Here is a 23,219-nt window from a genome sequence, read left to right on the forward strand (position 1 = left end):
TTTCAAAGCAGAGACTGAAAATGCTAATACACCTAGTTTTGTCTGCACAACTCTGGGGAATTTTAAAAACATGGTTTTCTTCTTTGCCTTTAAGCAAACATGGAATTTTCTCAACATGGAAAATTTTAAAGAAATTAAACAACTGGATTACCTTTGCTTTTTAGGTACTGAGTGTTCAATCTCAAGTTGTTTTCCATGCAGCTCCACTTTGCCTAAAAACACAAGTGTCTTTTTAAAAAAAACATGTACATAAGGAAACCTGGACACCATTCTCACATACAACTCAACTTTTGCTCCCATTCCTCATATTTTAATTCAATTTTATTGGTGAATTCAGATTGCCTTCACCAGAAATCCCACTGCCTTGAGAGGTACGTTTTCCTCTGGTTAAAACAAAAAACTGGATTTCAAACTGAGGGGACTAAACAATGGAAGAAACCAATAATGGAGGTTTCCCCATGACCCTACTTTTTGCACATTCAATTCATTCCTCCTTCACATGCTGGAAGATCTATTTAATCACAGGAAAGACAAATTTAAGATTTGCAAGGCCTCTTCCGTCGATTTATTCTACCTCAACTTGTTCGGCTGTATCTTTTTTTTTAAAAAAAGAAAAATCCATGAAAACTGGGAAGAAAGAACGTGAATCTAGAAAAGGATGGGAAACTAAATTATGATGTGTTCCTTTCGAGTAAAGGGGCAAAAGAGGTTTTTCCCCAGGAAAAGGCAACATCAGCTTTGCTTGCTAGTTCCTCTCTGCCTCTCTCTTCTCAATCTCTTAGCAGCATGGCGACCTTCGCGCTAATACACACATCACATGCCCCAGGAAAACCCAGTTTAAAATCAAAATGGCCAAAGTCCAACAACTCCAGTCTTCCCTCCCCACCTCCCACTTCCAGAGGAGCCCCTCTCCCATCCCACAAAGCACCTCACACTCTTTTAAAGGACAAAAATAGAGCATTTGATCCCATGGCAAAACCCAAATGGCCTTGCAAGACGAACCACCGAGGCCGGGGGGGGGGCGGGTTGATCATGGAACCTCGAATTAAGGGAAAGGGGCTTAATATTTTGATTTGATTCCCCCCCTTCCATCTCCAGAGAGATCGGGGACTGATTTGTGGGAGGGGGGCGTCCAAAGACTTCCCGGGAGCAAAAGAGAAAACTGTCATTCTCGCCCTTTTTGTGTGCGCGTTTTCACGTTGCGAGGGGGTTTGCCAAATTTTACCCTTTTTCATATATATAAAAAAGGTGAATGCTAAGAAAACGACGGCGGTTTAAGGGGGATCCACTATGATAGAGGAGGAAACATTCTGGGTGGGAGGGAGGAGGAATTCAAACAAATAAAAGAATTCTGCGAGCCCTCTAGAAATCCACTGGAAGCAGATGGAGAAATCCTAGGCCCTACAAGTTGTGTATTACGCAAGACACACAAGAAACATGGTTCTCGACTCGGGGTCAGATAGACAGGGGGAAGGGGGGGAGCAAAGCGGTGTGTGTGTCCCCAACTACCCCAAGTTGCGGATGGGAGGGTAGTGGGGGAGAAATACGAAACGAAAGTGAACTTTCATTGATGACACCCCAGAGGTAGAAAAGAAACAGGGCGGAAGACGCACGAGTACCGGAGAAGTGTGACTGAACGCATCTTTGCAAAACCACATTGTGTGGATCTTGGAAAGGGAAAAGAGGGTCGCCAGAACTGGGAGCGCTAGGTAGTTAACTGCTGCTGCTGCTGCTGCTGTTGTTTTAAAAAAAGAAATGTGTTTGGATCTATAAATTTAAAAAAAAAATCTCAAAAAAACCCCAAAAAACTAAACCCACTACGGCTTCAGAAGGAGAGAGCGGGGGGATGGGGTGGGGAAGACAAGAGAGATCCATTGGCTTACCAGAAAAAGTTTCGATGGCTTTCATGGCCCATTGCTCATCTGGGCAGTCGACAAAGGCGTAGCCAGATTTCACCAAGAACTGGCCACTGAAGGAGATCTTGTGGTCGTTGAAGACTTTCTCCAGATCCGCCGGAGTCACGTTCTCGTTGAGGTTCCCAATATACAGCTTGTTCATGGCTGATGCGTTTTGCACAAAATGTGGGGTAGATCCAAAAAGGGAGGGAGTCACGGGAGGTGGGAGGGAAAATATATTATCTCACACACCGGGGTGGGGAAAGGAGGGCGATGGTAGGTGGGTGGGTGTGAAACTTTCAACAGATTCTTTAAAAAAAAAAAAGCCTACCTCTTTTTTTTTGGAAAAAAAGTTTCTTATTCAATCTTGTAGGCCCAGCAAGTAGGAAAAGCCTGTTATTTTGGGTGTGGGGAGGAAAGGTGGGGGTGATCTAAGAGGAAAGAGGGGGGGAAATGTTCCCTGTTTTACGGAATCAATGGGGCTGGTGGGGCTGGATGCAACTTGCTATGGCGGTCTTGGGAAAATGGCTCTTTTTTTTTTCCTTTTCCAGCGACCCCCCAACTCCTTTTGAGTCGCAGCTCATGTGTCACACTCGCACACACTCACACACACACCACATAGGACGTCTCTGAGGCTGAAGGCAGCCTTTGGCGCCGCCCCTAAATAAAATCGACCTGGAAAAATGAGTGAAAATGTTTGCAAGAGGAAGCCACGTGGTGGAGCCCCAAAAAGGGACCACCCCTCCGAGGGGAGGGGCGCGCACGCAGCGACAGACGCGCTCATGTGCAGAGGCGCGGCAGCTTTCCATTGCTCGCTCTCTTCTTTTTTTTCTACCCCACCAACTGCAAATACTATTTTATTTACATTTTGCCCATCTTTCCTTCCCTCCCCGTTAAGAACAACAACCCGTTTTCTCCATTTCCTTGTAGAAGCTAGATCTGTGTAGTAGGACCACCTCTCTCCCCTCCTCCCCACCCCACCGCTTTTGCTGGAGGGCTGCGACGAGACCCAACCCCCATCGCGACCCCCCTCCCCCCTCTTCCCCCAGCCGGGTCTCCCACCCCTCCCCCTCATGAGCCATGAGCTTCTTCTTAAAGAGTTTGAATGAGATTTTCTGGGTGTAAACTTAATTCAAAGGGCGTTCTGGCTCGCCCCGAGGAAAGAGGGCGGAGGAAGGAAGGAGAGCAAGCAGGCGCGCAAGCTAAGCGCGCGCGGTGCACCCGGAGCTTCGCTTTGCCCATCCGCACGATTTGGGGATCGCCTTAGGAAGGGGGGGCGGATTCTGAAGGGGGGAAAAGGCGAAGATGACCAGATGCGATCGTGGGGTGGTGAGCATGGACGAGAGCCATATTGGAATTTGGTTTGTGTGAAGAGTTGGGGAGGCATTATTAGTGCAATAATAATTGTAGAACTACTGTTGAATCCCCAACACACACACACATAGATATAGATATAGATATATATACAGTAATATATATCTATATATATATGCAGATGATAGGTAGTTAAGATATAAAATGGAAACATCCTGTGGGTGGCTGTGATACCGCAGCACACGATCTTCATTTGTGCATCCCGCGGGCCAGAAAGAAAGGTTCACACGTTTGCGAACTTTAAATGTCACGTTAGCGTTTCTTAAGAAAATGTGGCGGGTGCGTTGGAAACGCACGAATCTGAAATGGGCACTTCTCCTCCTCCTGCCATCCAGCTGGTGCTCCGCAAGCATAAAAGCGATTTAATAAACCACAATAATAATCAGTATCAAACCTGTTAGAACTTTCTGTAGTAATAATAATAATAATGTTGTGTACTGACTAGGCAGCAGCTCGCTCCAAATAGATGGAATGCAAACGCGGTGCTAGCCGCTCTCCTTTGCCTTGCAACTTTTCGATGAGTAGCTTTCCACCTAAACATTTGTAGGTCTCCTGTTTTTGTTTGGTTCGTCAATAAATACCTCACATATCAGCAAAAGGGCAAGAGGAGTTTAGGGTCTAGGAAAGGGCGAGGGCGGTTGTTGGACACGGTGCCTGTAATATTGCGCGAGCAGGCATTTGGTTCCATGAATGGACATCGGTGGGAAGCCATCGAAATTAAATATATATTTCTCCACCAACCAAAAGGGCGCCGATTGGACGGCTGCTTCCGCTTAACCCTTGTCTCGCACGAGGCAACATGTGCGCCCCGTCTCCCCCGATTCCTCTTCCTTCTTCTTTTTAAAGTCATCCTTCCATGTGCGTTCTTTTTGGGGTGGGGGAAGATCTGGATCAATTTATTGAAATAAAAGGGGGGTGTAAAGTTTGGTTTTATTGCCCCTCCGCCCGATGCTCTCGTTTAAAAGATCTGAGGGGATCCCCCCCTTATTTCTTAAGGCACGCTTACTCGGAAGTAAGTCCCCCCTGTGCGAAACGGGGCATGGATAGCTAGCAGTGCGCCTTTGGCGAGGCGCGCGAAGTCGCCAAAATCTATTTTAGTCACTTTCTGCCAGGGATCAGCAGCTGAAGGATGGTTTCCTGAGCAGGGAGTGGGGGACAAAGGGGAAGATGGTGGCTCGCAGCCCTTTCCCACCCGCCTCCCCCTCACTTTTAATGCCTCCTTTCCAGAGGAGGAGGGGGGTGAAATTAAAGGGTGTGTGTGTGTGTGTGTGTGTGTGTGTGTGTGTGTGCGTAATAGCCAAGTTGGCTGTGAAGAGGCGCCAATTGTCCCTCTGTAACGCTGGTCCCTGCCATTATCCAGGAGGGATGGGGGGCGGAAGGTGGTTGTGGTGGGGGGAGGAATCTTTAAAGCATGCCAGTCACAACCCACCAATCCAAGGGAGCTCTGCGGGGCGGAGGAGGGGGTGGGAGGGAAATTGCAAGGTGGGGGATGGGGCGGGAGAGGTGGCCTCGCCGGAATGCGCTGGCCCTTTAAATGGCTGCTGGGGGAGTGTCCGCGTGTGCATGGCCAAAAAAAAAGGAAGAAAGAGAAAAGAAAAGCCGGCTGGAGCAGAACTATTTCGTTCGGAAGCTTGCATTGCACAGAGTTGTGAATAGAAGGATTTGAGTTATCAGCATCATCAGGTTTCTGATTCCTCTCTTCCCCCCCCTCCCGTTTTTCTTTTCTTAAGAACAAACATTACTTTAAAATGCACACACACACATATCACAAACGTGAAGTGAGTGGGAAAGATCGATTCTCCTGATCGAACGAGAAATGTAAGGCACGCCACCACTGCTAAAATTAAATTCTGCACTAGAAAAATAGGTACTTAGCCATTTAAGTGGGGGAAATGGTAGTCGCTGGACTTTGATCTTTTTAAAACATTCCGGAGATACATTATTAGCAAGACCCACGTTGTGTGTAAATAGAAGCATAATCCCCTAAATGCCACGTGTTTTCCTTGCACGGAGATCTTCCGTAGCCATTTATTTGTTTTTGAGCCTTTAAGAAAAGTCAGAGTGACCTACCAGATCAGGTTTCGATTGCAGCCCAGGTCATGTGCTTAAAATGAAAACCCTTCTTTGATTAGTTTTAAAAAGAACAAACAAACAAAATTGTTCCAAGGCTTGGAGATAAATATATATTAAGAAATATTTAAGCTTTTTCTCTTGGGGGTTATTGTTCGATGGATAGATGCACTTTTTCTGTCCTTAACTAGTATAGATATTTATGAATGAGTATCCAATGCTAGAAGAGAACAATTTTGCAACTTCCCTAAAAACATTTATTTCTACAATTGTTTTACTTCAGAAATGTCTATGAACATGCAAATATTAAAGATCGTTTGGAGAAATCTTGAAAACTAGCAACTTTCTCAACCCAGTTAAAAATATAGAATAGAATGAAGTTTATATATTCTCCCGGCTCTAGTAGGCAAACCCTTTTAAATGCACATTACAACATGAAAACACGGAGATCCTATCTTTGAATAAACTACCAAAACCAGCCTTACCCTCCTGATTAAAATCTCAAATATTTTTCTATCATTCATTGTTCCCTCCCTTTAAAGAACAGTTGCTTGTAATCAAGAGAAATTTTATCTACATGCCTGTTGGTCCTTTCAACTGCACAATCTAAGCTATCTTTAATTGCTTTTGTCAAACACAAGTTACTAATCTGTATTAAAAAAATACACACCAGATTTTAAATGTACAGACAAAAAAAGTACACACTAGAGGAATACATATCCTAATTTAAAATAAAAGTCATTTATACATGCTCATTTAAGATTCTTGATTGTTTTGGTTTGTTTTAATGTGTGTGCACCATGCATTTATTCTGAAGTCATTGCATATATTCTGAAGTCAGAGTAAACAGCCTTAAAAGAATCTTAACATCTTGACCCAAATGTGTAAAACTGTTTCTTAAAAATTAAAATATTAAAATCCATATATAGATGCCAATTGCAAAAGCTTATGCTGCAATAAATTTGCTGGCCTTTTAAGATGCCTAAATACTTATTTTTCCAACCAAAGAGGAAAGACTTCAGTTTTGAAGGGGAAAAAATCAATGTCTCCTCCAAATACATGATATTTAGGGAATGCTCAGAGAAGAGGCAGCTAAAGCATTTTCGAGGAGAGTCAATCTGTAGTCATTCAGTGCAAAAAAGTAGCACAGAAACACTGGTGGAGGCTTAAAATTTGATCACTGCATATTTTAGTGAATTAATATCCCTCCTCCCCTTTCCTTTAATCCCCCACACACACACTTCCTTAAAGAGCAGTGTTGCCACTAACTGAACCAGAACTCCAGTTTAGGATACTACAACCAATAAACAGATTTTACTCTTGTCCTCAGTTTAATTCAGGGTTTCCTCTATTTCTTTCATAGTTATTTTAACTTGGTTACATTACTGAAAGTCCCTCTAGACAGCTGAAAGAGAATAGTCCATTTAAATGAGAATGCCTTCAAGTGGAAAACCCTGAGTGATTTTTCTACTGAAGTTATTATTTTGAATCATTTTCCATTAGGATGTTTTCTTTCCTGGTTTCTTTTTATATCTATTCGTAATACCATCTATCCATGCTGTCCCCATTGGTTTTCAGGTGTCAACAACTTATTTCCATATTTCATAAACATGGCATGGCTGTTATTATCAAAACTGTTTTCTCACCACCTTCACAATAAGCCATTAGGAGTTTGTCATAACAAATCAGCAATGGGAAAAGGTGCAAATTTATTACAAATCAGATATTCCTGCTTATATTTTAGCTACCTTTAACTGATTTTCCAAAGAGCTCTTAATTTCTAGCACATTGCTTTCACCTTTACTGTTTTGAAATTGACCCACTGGAAGGTATAAATTCATCAACATTTATAAAAAGTATTTTTCTAATTACAAAACATTTGCTGTGAGTTTGAGGAAAACATGTACACTGCATTAAAATACCCATTATATAAAACATAGTATTTTTTGCTCTAATGAGGCATTTAAGCTCTAACATACCTTAATGTTAATTTGATTACAAACTGAATTTCAACAATTCAGATATAAAACAAGAAAAGGAAGTGTTTTTATTAGGAAATGCTTCACAAAGACATTTTGTTTTACATTCTGCATGGAACATAAGGGGTTAATGCTTGGAATTTGCAGAATTACATCACTTGATTCTAGACATTTGTGAGACACACTGATCCCAAACATGTTTGTTTCATTTCAACTGGACTTCCAGGTACCCATTCTTAGGGCAGCAGTCTGCTTAATTCAAATCTCCCTCTTTATGGAATTGGTAACTTTGTTTAATAGCCCCCCCCCTTCCCTCCACATTCTCCATACGTTAACAAAATTTAAGTCAACATTTTGCTGGAACATAGGAATTGCCAAACCAAAAACATGATCTAAAATTAGAACTGCACATATTTTGTAATTAAATCAAGCTATTCAAATGTTTCAAAAAAGCAAGTAACTAGCAGAGCTTTTAACACCTTGAGTAAATATAGTTACAGGTAGGTAGCCGTATTGGTCTACCTTGGTCAAAACAAAATTTAAAAATTCCTTCCAGTAGCACCTTAGAGACCAACTAAGTTTGTTATTGGTATGAGCTTTCGTGTGCATGCACACTTCTTCAGATACACTGAAAACCACTGGTTTTCAGTGTATCTGACGAAGGACTTTTTTTATTTCGTTTTGAATAAATATGTCACTATAATAGGAAATCTCCCTCCTCCCATGCAATGAACATCACCTTCTGATCGTCATGTTTTGCCACTAATTACAGGTTTTTGATTATATTGTGTTTAATAGGCTTGATTGCTGGTCAACTTAAGTGATTTTTTTTCAAAGAACTAGTTTGACTGCTCTAAATATCTGAAGAAAGTTTTTCTGTATGGGGCACATTCATTGAAATGAGGGCATTAAGTCTCAAAGAAAATGTGGGCAGCATTCTTATCATTATAAAGCTTTCGAAAACAAGTTTCAAAGATCCCCTACTAGACCGTTGGGTAGGTCAGGACCCCAGATGCATGTTGTGCTGTGACTTTTGGTGGGTCAAAGCAATGGCACTGTCGCAATTTTCTTTTTATTGCTTAGCTTTAAAATACAGACACACTGAATCCGAGACCAGGGAGAAGAGTCGGTGAAAGAAGATTGGAAGAAATTTAAAGACTATTTACAGAAATATTGTAAAATTAATGAATGTTAGAAGGATGTTGGATAGAAAATAAGTGGTTTCCAGCTGTAATGCTTTAAGAGATATGAAAAAAAAGGTTGACAAATGGGTAAAAGCTTAATGGTAAGGATTTGCTGAACTAACAAACTGAATTGGAATACAAAAAAGGGAGGTATGAGGAGGTCTGGGGAAATAAGCGTAAGGAAGATATGTTATGAAAATTAATGTGTTTTTAACTGTTTTTATTTTGTATGTTTCTTTTTATTTTTCATTTTTTTTGCTATACCTTAAAAACTTTAATAAATATCTTTAAAAAAATAAAATAAAATACAGACACACTGGTGGGCTGGAAAGGAGCTTCCGTTTCCCTCTAAAAGTTCTTCCCTCTAATAGTAGCCAAGGAAATTTCAACCAGTACAGTTTTCCCATTCCTGATTGGTAATACTGAACCTGAGATTTTTTTCTTCTACAACACTGCTGAAATTGAAGAAGTCCTTTGTAGCTGGTCATTTCAGAGGAGGAAATGGTTGTATGCAAACACATAATTGAAACTGGGTACCACACAGGTTGAGATTCCTAGTGAGTCATAGGTTTGATAAGGTTAAAGGCTTCATACACATCATATACGTAAAGCACATTTAAAGTGCATTCTGCCCCCCAACAGAATCCTGGGAACTGTAGTTTGTTAAGGGTGCTTGGAACTGTAGCTCCAAAGTACAACTCCCGTGATTCTTTTGGGGGTGCTTTTTAAAAAAAGTTTTTAAATTCAAAATTAAACAAGACATATTATCCAAAAACATATCATCCTTGTTTCCCCCCCATTTTTTCTCCCTCCCCCCACCCTCCCCCACAAAACCCACCCACCTCCACCCCCGACTTCCCTCAGTTCCAGTCTTTGGTTTCTCTGAGGCTGCTGTTTTCTGCATGTTACAAAGTTGTATGGATCCTCAAACTATTTAGCTGATTATTATCAATAAAAAGTTTGTGAACGTTTATTCAAAACCCGTCAAGGAGTCCAGTTCACTTTGTTGTGTCTTCAGATACTTTGTAAAGGGTACTTTGTAAATTCATCTTTAAAGTCACAGTTATCCTTATATGTCAGTTTTGCCAGTTCTGCATAGTCCGTCAATTTTTCTTGTCATTATTCTTTAGTTGGGGTTTCTTCAGTCTTCCATCCTTGTGCTACCAGAACTCTCGCGGCCGTTGTCGCATATATGAAGATGTTTTTCAGCTTTTTTGGCAGGTCTTTCCCTACAATCCTCAACAAAAATGCCTCAGGGTTTTTAACAAATGTTTTGGGGGTGCTTTAAATGTATGGTGTGTATGATGTATGGTGTGTATGTTTAGGCTACACTTCAAAACTTACGCAAAATTCCAACACTTTCACCTGGCGTGGGATAAGATGGGATCAAGATACCAAGCTTGTAGTCCTCATGACTGATGCCACTAGAGAGAATCGGATTCTGTGACTTTTACTCATTAACCCAGCCTGTAAACCCATGTTCACACATTCACCATGGCAAAAAAATTCCCTGATGCCAGCATCCTGCTTTTAATCCACTCCCCTCTACCAACCCTGTCAGCATCGGCTGATCTAAGCAGCGCAACAGTCCCTGGTGTGTCTTCCATCTTAGAGAGCCTGCCTATATTATTAGCATCTTAACGCCTGCCATGATTTAGCTACCCCACCCCAAACCCGGCAATAAAACCTACCACAACCTTGTTTAATTTGTGGAAGTCCCAGCGTTGACAACGGTACGGTTTCGTGGTTGCGCGTGTCAGTAGCCTAACTGTAAACACGTGCGGCAGAATTCCTATAAGCATTTTTAGGGATTTCTCCACAAGCAAAGGAAAATGTAGGAAAATGCAAGCGGGAAGGTGGGAATCTCGGGTACCATATATCCTAACATCATTACACTTAGGAGTTCTGATATGCCTCTGAAATGCAAGGCAACATCACCCCTAACCTCCTCTCTTAATGTTTTATAAGTGCGGTATGTTTCCCATTATATGTATTGTATGGTGAGTTTATACCCCTGTTTTACAAGCAGTCTGCTTTCGTTTGTGAGGGGAGGCGAGGGCCTAGCGTCTTATCCAGAGTGGTCCACTATCCAACCCCGGTGGCTGTTTTCCTCCCACCCGGTGCTACTTGAAATGTCTGCGAGGAGAAACAGGAACAACACAGAGCAGGGAGAGAGAAGAGAATGGAGAAGAAAAAGTCCCGCGAGCACATCTGTGCTTTTGATTGCCCCCATCTTTCTTTTGCCCATCTCCTACACCGAAACATCAGCCGGCTGCCACCTGACGGCAAGCTGCTGTGGCAATACAGTTCCCCTCACGGGTGGGGCGACTCAAAAACTCCCTGTTGAGGCATATCCACGGGCATGGGGAAGTTGGGACCACAGTAGACCTGAGGTAAATCGTGTGACTGTAAAGTAAACAGCAGGCTGAGGGGAAGCCACCCTGTGAGGAGAAGGGTTTCACTCTTTCCCTCCCTGCCACAGCCTGGACAAAAATCCCTCCACCCCACTGCTTGCTTTTCTAGGGAAGCCTCCATTGGTGCCAATGGGCGCTTTCCTGGAAATGCAGACAGCAGCAGAAGAAGAAGAAGAAGAGTTTGGATTTGATATCCCACTTTATCACTACCCGAAGGAGTCTCAAAGCGGCTAACATTCTCCTTTCCCTTCCTCCCCCACAACAAACACTCTGTGAGGTGAGTGAGGCTGAAAGACTTCAGAGAAGTGTGACTGGCCCAAGGTCACCCAGCAGCTGCATGTGGAGGAGCGGAGACGCAAACCCGGTTCCCCAGATTACGAGTCTACCGCTCTTAACCACTACACCACACTTGAGGCTGTGTGCAAGGAGGGAAAGAGTTAAATCCGCCTCCCCACGGGATAGATGGGTAGCTTCCCCTCCACTGCTATTTACACAAGAGAAGCATTTATTCCAGTGCCCAAACATTTATCACCTGCACAAGCAGAGCAGAGCACAAAGGCAACATCCATCTGTTGTATGTCCCACCAGCACCCGGTATTCAGAGGTATACTCCTTGTAAACATGCAGGCTCCATTTAACTACAATCACACCAAGAACCACCGATAGACCTATTTCTCATGAATTTGCCTGATAATGTGCATTGTTTTTTTACCAGTTTAGTGAGTCGCTGTCTCTGCATTCTCCAGTTCTCTGTGCATTATGTGAAATAGTATGTCCTTTTCTCTGTTCTGATCCTGCTGCCAATCATATTCATTGGGTCCATCTAATATGAGAAAAAGCCTTATTTGCTCTCTTGGTCCCATTTGTAATGATATAAACCTTTCTCCCCACCAAACTATAAAGTAACTAGACATTTTAGCCTTTCTTTTTTTAATACAAAAGGTATGCCAGCCCCTTGATCATTTCAGTTGCTCCTTTTTCTGCTCTGCTAAACATCGTTGCTGAGATAGGTCAACCAGAGAGCTGTATACAGTAATCTATATGAACATGCATTGTAGATTTATATAAAAGCATTACCAATAGTGGCAGTTTCATTTTCAATCTCTTTCCCTATCATTCCCAACAATTGCCTTTTTTTTACTGAACACTTGAATTGCTGTTTGCACTGAGATATCCACTATCCTAAAACTTCTTTCTTTATATCAGATTCAGTTTCTGGTTATTAATATTATTATTATTAATATTGTGTAGCACTTCACTCTTACTTCTAGCTAATCTCGTCTGCCATGCTGTTGTCCATTCATTCAGAATAGAATAATCCTTGGGAGTTTTCCATAGTCTGCTTTGGATTTCAGCATCCTGCATAATTTAGTGTCGTCTGCAGATCTGACTATCTCACCGCTCCCCTCTGACACCAGATCATTTATGACAAAGACAGACAACCTGTGACCCTCCATATGTTACTGGACTCCAACTCCCATCAGCCACAGCCAGCATGACCCATGGTTCTGGATAATGTGAGTTATAGTGCAACATTTGGAGGGCCACTGGTTTGCTGTTCTAGGAACAGTGTTGGAAATTAGACAGGCGCCAGGCATTTTGACCTATCGGCCACATTTTTAATAATCTGTGCCATCATTAAAAAGAAAGGTCAGAATAGGCCAATATATATGTAAACCGTCCCTAGATCAAGTGACTTTTCTTCTTTAAGTTCTCAAAGTTCTTAACCTAGCTCATGGTTGTCATCCGAACTAGCCAGATGTTTAACTGAGAATCAATCACAGCAACTAAATGTTCCATTTTTGTGATTGTAACCTTGGTTTACGGAGCCATTTGTTGTTGTTGTTTAGTCGTTTAGTCGTGTCTGACTCTTCGTGACCCCATGGACCAGAGCATGCCAGGCACTCCTGTCTTCCACTGCCTCCCGCAGTTTGGTCAAACTCATGCTGGTAGCTTCGAGAACACTGTCCAACCATCTCGTCCTCTGTCGTCCCTTTCTCCTTGTGCCCTCCATCTTTCCCAACATCAGGGTCTTTTCCAGGAAGTCTTCTCTTCTCTTAGAAGATGGCTAACATATCTCCTCTCACTCCTTCCAGGCTAAACCTACCCAGCTCCTTCAACTGTTTTGGAGCATGCTGAGGGAATTCCCTTGGGAGGAATCCCTTCAGCCCCTGTTGGATAAAAATAGGAGCAGATGGCAGAGAGTTTGCTCTCTGGCTCTGTTTTGTTGTTGTTTAGTCGTGTCCAACTCTTTGTGACCCCATGGACCAGAGCATGCCAGGCACTCCTGTCTTCCACTGCTTCCCACAGTTTGGTCAAACACATGCTGGTAGCTTCAAGAACACTGCCCAACCATCTTGCCCTCTGTCATCCCCTTTTCCTTGTGCCCTCCATCTTTCCCAACATCAGGTTCTTTTCCAGGGAGTCTTCTCTTCTCATGAGGTGGCCAAAGTATTGGAGCCTCAGCTCAGGATCTGTCCTTCCAGAGAGCACTCAGGGCTGATTTCCTTCAGAATGGAGAGGTTTGATCTTCTTGCAGTCCATGGGACTCTCAAGAGTCTCCTCCAGCACCATAATTCAAAAGCATCAATTCTTCGGCGATCAGCCAAGGTCAGAATAGGCCAATATATATGTAGACTGTCCCTGGATCAAGTGACTTTTCTTCTTTAAGTTCTCAAAGTTCTTAACCTAGCTCAAGGTTGTCATCCGAACTAGCCAGATGTTTAACTGAGAATCAATCACAGCAACTAAATATTCAATTTTTGTGATTGTAACCTTGGTTTAAGGAGCCATTTAGCAACAAGCTTATATATCGTGAGTTTCTATCACTGTCTAGATACAGTGGTACCTCGCAAGACGAATGCCTCGTAAGACGAAAAACTCGCAAGACGAAAGAGTTTTTCATTTTTTGAGTTGATTCGCAAGACGAATTTCCCTATGGGCTTGCTTCGCAAGACGAAAACGTCTTGCAAGTTTGTTTCCTTTTTCTTAAAACCGTTAATACCCAGGGTGCGTTGCTTGAAGAGGTGCAGTTCCGTGCTTCGCAAGACGAAAAAACTCGCAGAACGAATTAATTTCGTCTTGCGAGGCACCACTGTATATGAATATGTTGTCCAGCACCATTCAGAAATACTGATCTCTGGAACACCCAGCTGCTTCCTTCCCTCTGTTGTAAAATAAAGAAATGACCATTCCTTACTGTCTGCTTTCACTACGCTAATCAGTTGCCAATCCTCTTGTCCCAACATTGTTTAATTTCCTTGAGTTATTTCTCAAACATTTCTTTTTTGGAAATCCAGGTTATACGTCAACTGAATTGTCTCTGTCTACATCAGGGATGGGGAACCCTGATGCTCGACTCGAACTCCCATCGGCTGCAGCCAGCATCCCAGGATAACAGGAGCTGCACTTAAGCAACCAGAGTTGAACATTGGCAGAAGGGTCATGGCTCAGTGGCAGAACATCTGCTTTGCATGCAAAAGGTCCCGGGTTCAATCCCTGGCAACTCCAGGCAGGACTGGGAGAAAACTCTGTCTAAAGCCTAGAAAGCCACTGCCAGTCAGTGTAGACATTATCAAGGCATATGGGCCAGGGGTCTGGCTCAGTATAAGGCAGGTTCCTAAGTTCCTAACATGTGGAGAGCCACAGGTTCCTCACTCCTTGGACCATAAGAAGGTGCGTTATACGGAATTAGACCACTGGACAATCTAAGCTCAGTAGCACCTGCACTGGCTAACAGCATCTCTCTAAGGCTTCAGACTGGTGTCTTTCCCATCCTTACCTGAAGATGCCAGAGGTGGGACCTGGGATGTTCTGCAGTGCTGTCAATTGACCTGGGATTGGTTAGTTTGACAGATCTGTAATTTCATCATCATCATCATTAATTACATTTGTATACTGCTCTTCGTCTGATGATCACAGTCTGATTCACAACATAAAAATACAACATCCCCATAAAAAAAATGTTACATTGTTAGTCTTCTGATACTCAGATGAAGGGGCCAATTGTATCTAGGTTGAATATTTCTGTTTAAAATTCCATCATTTAAATTTTCTTAAATGTTTTAAGAGTTTCATTTAGTGGGGAATTATGCATCCCTATGGATCCACGTGTGCAGGTGAGCAACAAAAATAAACGTCTGGATGCCTGGATTCAAAATGTGGGGCTTGCATACAGAGAGCGTCAGTAGCAGATTATTAAACTCAAAAAATGTTGAACAGCAATAGAACATTAGGAAAACAACAACAACAAAAATTTTAACAGAATACTAAATACAAGATAAAACATCAGACGTTAAAAACTTCCCTAAACAGGACTGCCTTCAGATGCCTGAATATATGTTGTTAGACCTTTTTATACCATTTACAATGCTCCCATCTTTCTACCCCTAGTGAAAGGAACAGACCACACAGTTTAAAATGTTTTCCTTACAGATTAACAGGTCTGATACATGTGTTGTTCCATGCAGCTTCAAGGAGAAACACAGGCAGAACACTGTTGGGTCGCAAATACAGAATATATTTCCAAACACATGCTGTAAACTCAGGAGCAAGCTTACACATGCCTTTCTTCGTTATATGATGCACAGAGAGATGGAGAAAGGAAGTAGAAAGTCTTCACTTCCTCCCTCTCCAGAGGAGAGTGGATGTGACCTAGCGGAGTCTATGTAGCAATACAACTCTCTGGTCCTTTACCCCCCTTCATGCACAAAATAACCCTATGCTTGCTAGTTGTATTTGACTGCAATCTCCCACACATTTTTCTGAACTCTCTAGGAATGGCATATGGCTCTAATTAAACTCGTAATTTGGCAGTTAGCTCTAAAACATCCTCTTTTATCACAATTTTTTTTCATACTGCTCTTCAGAACACTCCCACCCACAGAGCATTTTCCCCTTCAACGTTTTCCATTAATTCAAACAATTAATCTAGCCTCTCCGCAATCCTATCCTGCATCGGGTTAATTGACCTGGTTAATTGATCTAAAAGATCAAGACCCCCCTACTTTAAAAGTTTGGTTTTATCAGTTGTTTTAGAAAAGAACACATAATAACTTTGGAAAAAGAACTGTCGGGTACAGACATTTTGGAGACTTAGCCGGAGCTAAGAACTCTTAAAAAAAAAAAAGTCAAGCTGGAGAGTAAAATATCTCATCATTCCCTCTGCTCAGTGGTGGCTGGTAAAGGCTGGAGCTTGTATGGTGGTGGGCAGTTAGGAGGCAGAGGTGACTTTTTCTGGTATTCTCTGCATCCTCCTCCCTTGCAAATATAGGTAAAGGTAAAGGGACCCCTGATCATTAGGTCCAGTCATGACTGACTCTGGGGTTGCGGCGCTCCTCTCGCTTTATTGGCCGAGGGAGCCGGCGTACAGCATCCGGGTCATGTGGCCAGCATGACTAAGCCGCTTCTGGCGAACCAGAACAGCACACGGAAACGCCATTTACCTTCCCACCGGAGCGGTACCTGTTTATCTACTTGCACTGGTGTGCTTTCGAACTGCTAGATTGGCAGGAGCAGGGACCGAGCAACGGGAGCTCACCCCGTTGCAGGGATTCAAACCGCCGACCTTCTGATCAGCAAGTCCTAGGCTCTGTGGTTTAACCCACAGCGCCACCCGCGTCCCTTGCAAATATAAGAGTGGGCACTGAAAAGTTATTCTCAAACACAAGCATCAAATATTTCAGACCCAGCCACTGAGGAGAAAAGTTGGATACCTAGAATGTCTAGGCAGAGGTGTACCTAGGTTGGCTTCCTTGCACTCTTGGCAAGGAGTTGCATCACAGCCCCTGAAGCTGAGAGAGACCATGGACCAGAAACTCAAAAACTTGCTTTTTGTCTCTCTTTGCACTCCGCCAGTGACTTCCTCCGCTGCCACTGAGGTTGCGTCTCCTCTGCCCTTCCTCCTCTCCTCCACCATCAGTCACTCTGAGACAAGGGTGAAGAGGTACAATTTTTGCGCCTCCCTGGGTCTGCATCCTTGGCGGGAGCCAGCCTAACCAACCCCTAGATATGTCCACTTCTAGGTGTCAGCATTAGGCAAAAAAGGGAAAGGACCCCTGGACAGTTAAGTCCAGTCAAAAGCAACTATGGGTGTGCGGCGCTCATCCCGCTTCAGGCCAAGGGAGCCGGCGTTTGTCCACAGACAGCTTTCCAGGTCATGTGGCCAGCATGGCTAAACCGCTTCTGGTGCAACGGAACACTGTGACAGAAACCAGAGCGCACGGAAACACTGTTTACTTTCCCGCCACAGCGGTACCTATTTGTCTACTTGCACTGGCGTGCTTTCAAACAGCTAGGTTGGCAGCAGCTGGGACAGATCAACAGGAGCTCATCACCATCTCCCAGATTCAAACCGCCAACCTTCCTATTGGCAAGCCCAAGAGGCTCAGTGGTTTAGACCACAGCACCACGCTGTGATCCCCCCAGTTCTGCTTACACCAAGAGAAAGAGATGGAAAAGCCACCTGGGAGTTTTTGAATGAGAGGAAATGTATGAAGGTGGCAGCTGTAGTCTAGCTTTGGATCTTAGGGTGTGAAAGAATAATGATAGGGCTTTGCCCTACCTTCCCCTAGTGATCTGCCTCCACAGTCTCCACCTCCAGAAATCCAGGGAGCAGTACTGTTCAGGTGGCCAAAATAGCACCTCCTATGCATAGGAGGAACGAGGGAAGTGGGTGGCGCTGTGGGTTAAACCACAGAGCCTAGGACTTGCCGATCATAAGGTCGGCGGTTTGAATCCCCACGACGGGGTGAGCTCCCGTTGCTCGGTCCCTGCTCCTGCCAACCTAGCAGTTCAAAAGCACATCAAAGTGCAAGTAGATAAATAGGTACCACTCCGGCGGGAAGGTAAACGGCGTTTCCGTGCGCTGCTCTGCTTCGCCAGAAGCGGCTTGGTCAGGCTGGCCACATGACCCGGAAGCTGTACGCCGGCTCCCTCGGCCAATAAAGCGAGATGAGCGCCGCAACCCCAGAGTTGGCCACGACTGGACCTAATGGTCAGGGGTCCCTTTACCTATGCATAGGAGGAAGGCTTCAGCAGGCTTGCTGGAAACCCCAAGTTTGCAGGAACTCCAGAAATAGCCCAATAAAGACTGGTCATGTTCAGCACGCAGCCACAGAATGCTGGCAAAGCAGAAAACTTGGGAGGAACATCAGATTTCCCTGGGAAGAGGGATTGACCATTGAACCACTCTGCCAGTTGCAGCTCTGTGAGGGAAACAGGGGTCTCCTAACAACTCTCAACTTTTTAAACAAAGGACGCTTCCCAGAATTCTTTGAAGGAAGCCCTGGCTGATTAAAGTGCCATCATAGTGCTTTAAATGTATGATGTGAACATGGCCTTGGTTGAAAGCTTATTCCTATGTTCCTATGATGATCCATCATCATCCCCCCCCGCCACAACAGAGCCAAGGGGCGGGGAAAATGGAATAATAATAATAATAGTTATAGGAGCATTTAGACGGGTGTATAGCCAAACACTTCACGGTTGCCAGTGTGGCTTCCATTCCCCCAGGCATTATATTAAAAGGGCACGATAAGATGTTTTTAGAGTAATATTGTGTTTCCCAAAGCAAATCCACATACACACACACACACCCCACCTCCCAGCTGATAGGATGAAAGGGCAAACGCTTGCTCACGGCAGCAGGTCTGTAATATGGCTAGATATTTATTTCATGCTATTAACTCCCCATCTTGCAGTAGCACTTAATGAAGGAGAAGCAAATGCACAAGCAGTAGCACTTTGCGGAAACGCGATATGATATCTGGCTTGGCCTGAGGTGCAGTGCCTGGAACGCAGGCCATAAAGTCATTGGGCTAAACAGTTCCCATTAACCGACTACCAGCCTTGCTTACTGCGCCTAGATTGGCTGTTTGCACATTGCTACCGTTTCGCTTCGTGGCATCATTCCAGCGTCATCTGGGCCTTATGCGCTGGGCATTTGTTTACTCTCCAAACACCTCAGGAAAACATTGTGGTCCTACAGTGGGATAAGTAAAGGTAAAGGACCCCTGGATGGTTAAGTCCAGTCAAAGGTGACTATGAGGTGTGGCGCCCATCTCGCTTTCAGGCCAAGGGAGCTGGTGTTTGTCCACAGACAGCTTTCTGGGACATGTGGCCGGCATGACTAAACTATTTCTGGCATAACGGGACACCGTGATGGAAGCCAGAGGGCATGGAAACAACATTTACCTTCCCTCCGGAGTGGTACCTATTTATCTACTTGCACTGGTGTGCTTTCAAACTAGGTTGGCAGGAGCTGGGACGGAGCAACGGGAGCTCACTCCATCACGGGGATTCGAACCGCCGACCTCCCGATCGGCAAGCCCAAGAGCCTCAGTGGTTTAGACCACAGCGCCACCCACATCCCTTTACTCTGCAGTGGGGTACCAATAGTTCAAAGTGCAGCTTTGAAGCAGGAGTAGGTAAAATGGCAGGCTGCATGCTGTGTGATCCCTTAGAGTTTAGGCATATGCATTGGTCACAGGTCTATTCTCTCACCAGTTGGAGTTTTAACTTCTAGCGTAGGGATGGGGCAGCCGATGAATGTCCATCCAAATGTTTCTGGATTTCAGCTCCCATCAGCCCCATCCAGTATGGCCATTGGTGCCAGAAATGATGAAAGCCAGGTGTTGTCATGGCATGTGGTCATGCTAATGATGATAGGAAGCCATTGCCAAAAGGCGCATGCAGAGGAATGGCCACAGCTCAACTGTGGAACGTGTGTGTTGAACACAAAAGAGCCTAGGTTCAATTTCTAGCATCTTCCTGCCACTATGGAATACTGATGTTTGATATGATTTCAGCATGATCCACCTTCCTGTTCTGCATTTGCAAAAATAAAAATTGAAATACAGTGGTACCTCGGGTTACATACGCTTCAGGTTACATTCATTTCAGGTTACAGACTCCGCTCACCCAGAAATAGTGCTTCAGGTTTAGAAATTTGCTTCAGGATGAGAACAGAAATCGTGCTCCGGTGGCGCAGCAGCAGCAGGAGGCCCCATTAGCTAAAGTGGTGCTTCAGGTTAAGAACAGGTTCAGGTTCAGAACGGACCTCCAGAACGAATTAAGTACTTAACCCGAGGTACCACTGTACACTTTAGTCTCCTGACAACCTAAAAGTGGGGGGAAATGGGGCAATCTTGGGCGGTTCTTCTGAATGATCCAGCCTCCTGTATAGCCATTTCTGTCATCGTGAAATGTTAGCATTCTGTTGTGTTTCCATCTCTGCTGTTTTCCTAGGAGAAATTGGGGTTCCCTCACAGGGTTCCCTGGCAGCAAACTTCTTGACAGTTTAGCTTAATCTGTCCTACTACTCTGAGGCAGAAATGTTCTACGTAGCTGTTGCTTTTATTTGACTAGGTGACCTGTTACTTCTGTTTCGATGAAATGAAAAATTAAACCATCCACACTGTGTAGCAATTCTTGGGGCTTTATGAACCCCAAAATCTGGGATCCCCTCAAAATTGGTGCCAAAGTTTTGCAGTTGCTTTGCAGCGAACACCCCACGTTTTGCAGGGCCCCACAGAGTACAGTGGTACCTTGGTTTAAGAATTTAATCCATTCCTGAAGTCCGTTCTTAAACTGAAACCATTCTTAAACCGAGGCGCGCTTTCCCATATGAGGCCTCCCACTGCCGTTGCCCTTCCACCGTTCAGATTCCGTTCTTAGACCGAGGTACAGTTCGCAAACCGGGACACTACTTCCAGTTTTGCGGAGTTTGTAAACCAATTTGTTTGTAAACCAAATCATTCGTAAACAGGACTGTTCTTAAACTGAGTTACTACTGTACAGTGGTACCTTGGGTTACAGATGCTTCAGGTTGCAGACTCCGCTAACACAGAAATAGTACCTTGGGTTAAGAACTTTGCTTCAGGATGAGAACAGAAATAGCGGGAGACAGCGGGAGGCACCATTAGCTAAAGTGGTACCTCAGGTTAAGAACAGTGTCAGGTTAAGAACGGACCTCCAGAATGAATTAAGTTCTTAACCTGAGGTACCACTGTAGTTGATACAGAAAACCCAGGGGTCAAAAGATCACTCCAAACCCAATGTTGCCTTCGCTCATCCCTTCACTGGGGAGCCCAGGAGCTGGGTGGAAGCTGGAATGGGCAAAGACAAAGATCACACTCTGTGCGTCCTGCGCCTGCCCTCTCATGCCGGGCAGTATCACGGGATGCGTCGCATGACACATCATGTGGCCGGGGGGCAAGTTAGCACTGATGCCCCATAAGCAACCTTATTGATGCATCTATATACCATTTCCCTAATTTTCATCCCCCACATAATTTGAAACCTAGAAAGCACAGGAAATATTTGATTCACACCAGTGACTTTGACATGTGAGATAATCCAATACTGTACAGCAATTTTAATCAAAATCTGAAATGTAGGGGGGGAGTTTTGTGTGTGTTTTTTTAATGTGGTGATCTGTTGTGGAACAACCCTGCTGAAGGGGTTAACAGTGGTTACCCAGACCTTGTTGCTGGTTGCGAAGGGGCCCCCATAACAGTTTAAGCTTCAGGGCCCCCAAAATGTAGGTCTGCCACTGGTGTGTTGGCCATCATTTGTTGACTGAAAAGGTGGCAGCCCTAAAAGTAGCCAACAAGGGAGGCAGATCACAGTCAAGGCAACTTGCATGGACATTGCCTACTTTGGACTGTTAATTAACAGAGGAATGGTCTTGGGGAAATTTGGATGCTTAATGGCTTTAATTATAGAAAATGCACCGGATCTTCATTTTAGCAACACAGCAAAAGTTTAATTGCCATGAATGCAAACATGCTTTAAAAGGGCATTTCCCTGCTCCAAAGGTCAACGAACCCAGAGTAGCTTTTAATCTGGTTTGATTAGGTGCAGGGCATCCTGTTTTGCTTCGCGGAAATGGCTTTGCTTTGTCACACCCTTGGGTATATATAAGGAATCCTCAAGGCTCCTGTTGGATGCCATATTCTCTCTGCTCCTCAAGAACAGCTTTGACAGATCCAAAAGGTAAGTCTCCTTTAAAATTTATTTCAACTGCATAGGAGCTGAACTACACCTTAGGTACTTAACACACCAATTTTCCATCATTTCTCCCAGTTTTATTTGTAACTGGACTGTGTATTTTCTGTTAATCACTGTTTAATCTTACTGTGTAATTTTTTGGTTTGAATTATGTATATGACCACCGTGGGACCTTTGGGTGAAGTGTGGATTATAAATATTTTAAATTAATAAAAATTAATAATATTAATAACATTAATAAAATTAATAAAAATTTAAATAATAAAGAAATAACTATAACTGTAACCTGGAGGGGGTGATCTGGAAGCTGAAAAGTAGTAGGCAGGAAGAAGAATGTGTTAATCTTTGTAGACTGTCATTATTTTGGGGTGGGATTGAATCACAATCCAGATCGCACAACTATAATTGATTGGGAGTTCTTGTGCAACAAACGCACTTTCCCTCAAAATTCAGATTTTCTGCTGAAAGTAAAGTGATGGGGAAATGCAGTGGAACTTGTGGGATAGCAACATCATCTAACCTCCCCACAAACACATCAGAATGATTGCTCTTTAAATAGCCACTTCGTCTAATATCCCTGCAAACAAATCAGGAGGGGTGCTCATCCGCAAGTGGCCTCAAAATTAGTCATACTCAGAGCAGATACACTGAAATCAGTGTGTCTACTCTGAGTATGACTAACATTTGATAGACCCCGCAAGTCACTAAAGCACAGTCATCAAATAAATCCTTTCAGTGCCAGTTCAGAGGAATCCCTCCCCTCTCCCCATCCCATCTGACACACCATGTGCTGTTTTTCAATCACAGAACTCAAGCTTCAAACATGAAGTCCTTCAAAGTTCTCTTCCTCCTTTTGGTCTCTGTCAGCTTTGTGTTGATGGAAGAAAATGACTCAAGGTAAGTGTATGAACAGGGATACCTGAGGAAGTCAGTCCTTGTGAGTTCTGAACTGACTTGATCTGTACTTTTTAGGCTAAATGTGTGGGTTGAAATTTAACTATCCGTGGTTCTCCCAAGGATGAGGAGAAACATGTACAGTGGTACCTCGGGTTACATACGCTTCAGGTTACATACGCTTCAGGTTACAGACGCTTCAGGTTACTGACTCTGCTAACCCAGAAATAGTACCTCAGGTTAAGAACTTTGCTTCAGGATGAGAACAGAAATCGTGCTCTGGCGGCGCGGTGGCAGCAGGTGGCCCCATTAGCTAAAGTGGTGCTTCAGGTTAAGAACAGACCTCCGGAACGAATTAAGTACGTAACCAGAGGTATCACTGTAATTCGTTCCAGAGGT

At 43.9% G+C, this 23,219-nt stretch overlaps 2 protein-coding genes across 5 annotated transcripts in view; one reads left to right on the forward strand and one right to left on the reverse strand.

Annotated features, from left to right (window-relative positions):
- Positions 1-2,549, reverse strand: part of IGF2BP1 (insulin like growth factor 2 mRNA binding protein 1) — a 61,913-nt gene extending 59,364 nt beyond the window's left edge. The window contains exons 1-2 of one of the 3 annotated variants that reach the window (XM_053363430.1): positions 1,884-2,549; positions 152-212 (exon numbers count right to left, since the gene is read on the reverse strand). In XM_053363430.1, coding sequence (XP_053219405.1) covers positions 152-212; positions 1,884-2,058 — 236 coding nt within the window. In that variant the 5' untranslated portion in view covers positions 2,059-2,549. The remainder of the gene's footprint in view (positions 1-151; positions 213-1,883) is intronic. The other 2 variants (XM_053363429.1, XM_053363431.1) reach the window with 2 other exon arrangements.
- LOC128400841 (gastric inhibitory polypeptide-like) overlaps positions 1-23,219 on the forward strand; it is a 36,085-nt gene that overhangs the window by 6,443 nt on the left and 6,423 nt on the right. The window contains exons 3-4 of one of the 2 annotated variants that reach the window (XM_053363442.1): positions 21,774-21,911; positions 22,734-22,823. In XM_053363442.1, coding sequence (XP_053219417.1) covers positions 21,774-21,911; positions 22,734-22,823 — 228 coding nt within the window. Of the gene's footprint in view, positions 1-4,841; positions 4,953-21,773; positions 21,912-22,733; positions 22,824-23,219 lie in introns of those variants that run through there. The other variant, XM_053363443.1, reaches the window with a different exon arrangement.

This window comes from Podarcis raffonei, chromosome 13 (assembly GCF_027172205.1).
Source record: "Podarcis raffonei isolate rPodRaf1 chromosome 13, rPodRaf1.pri, whole genome shotgun sequence".
Lineage (NCBI taxonomy): Eukaryota > Metazoa > Chordata > Lepidosauria > Squamata > Lacertidae > Podarcis > Podarcis raffonei.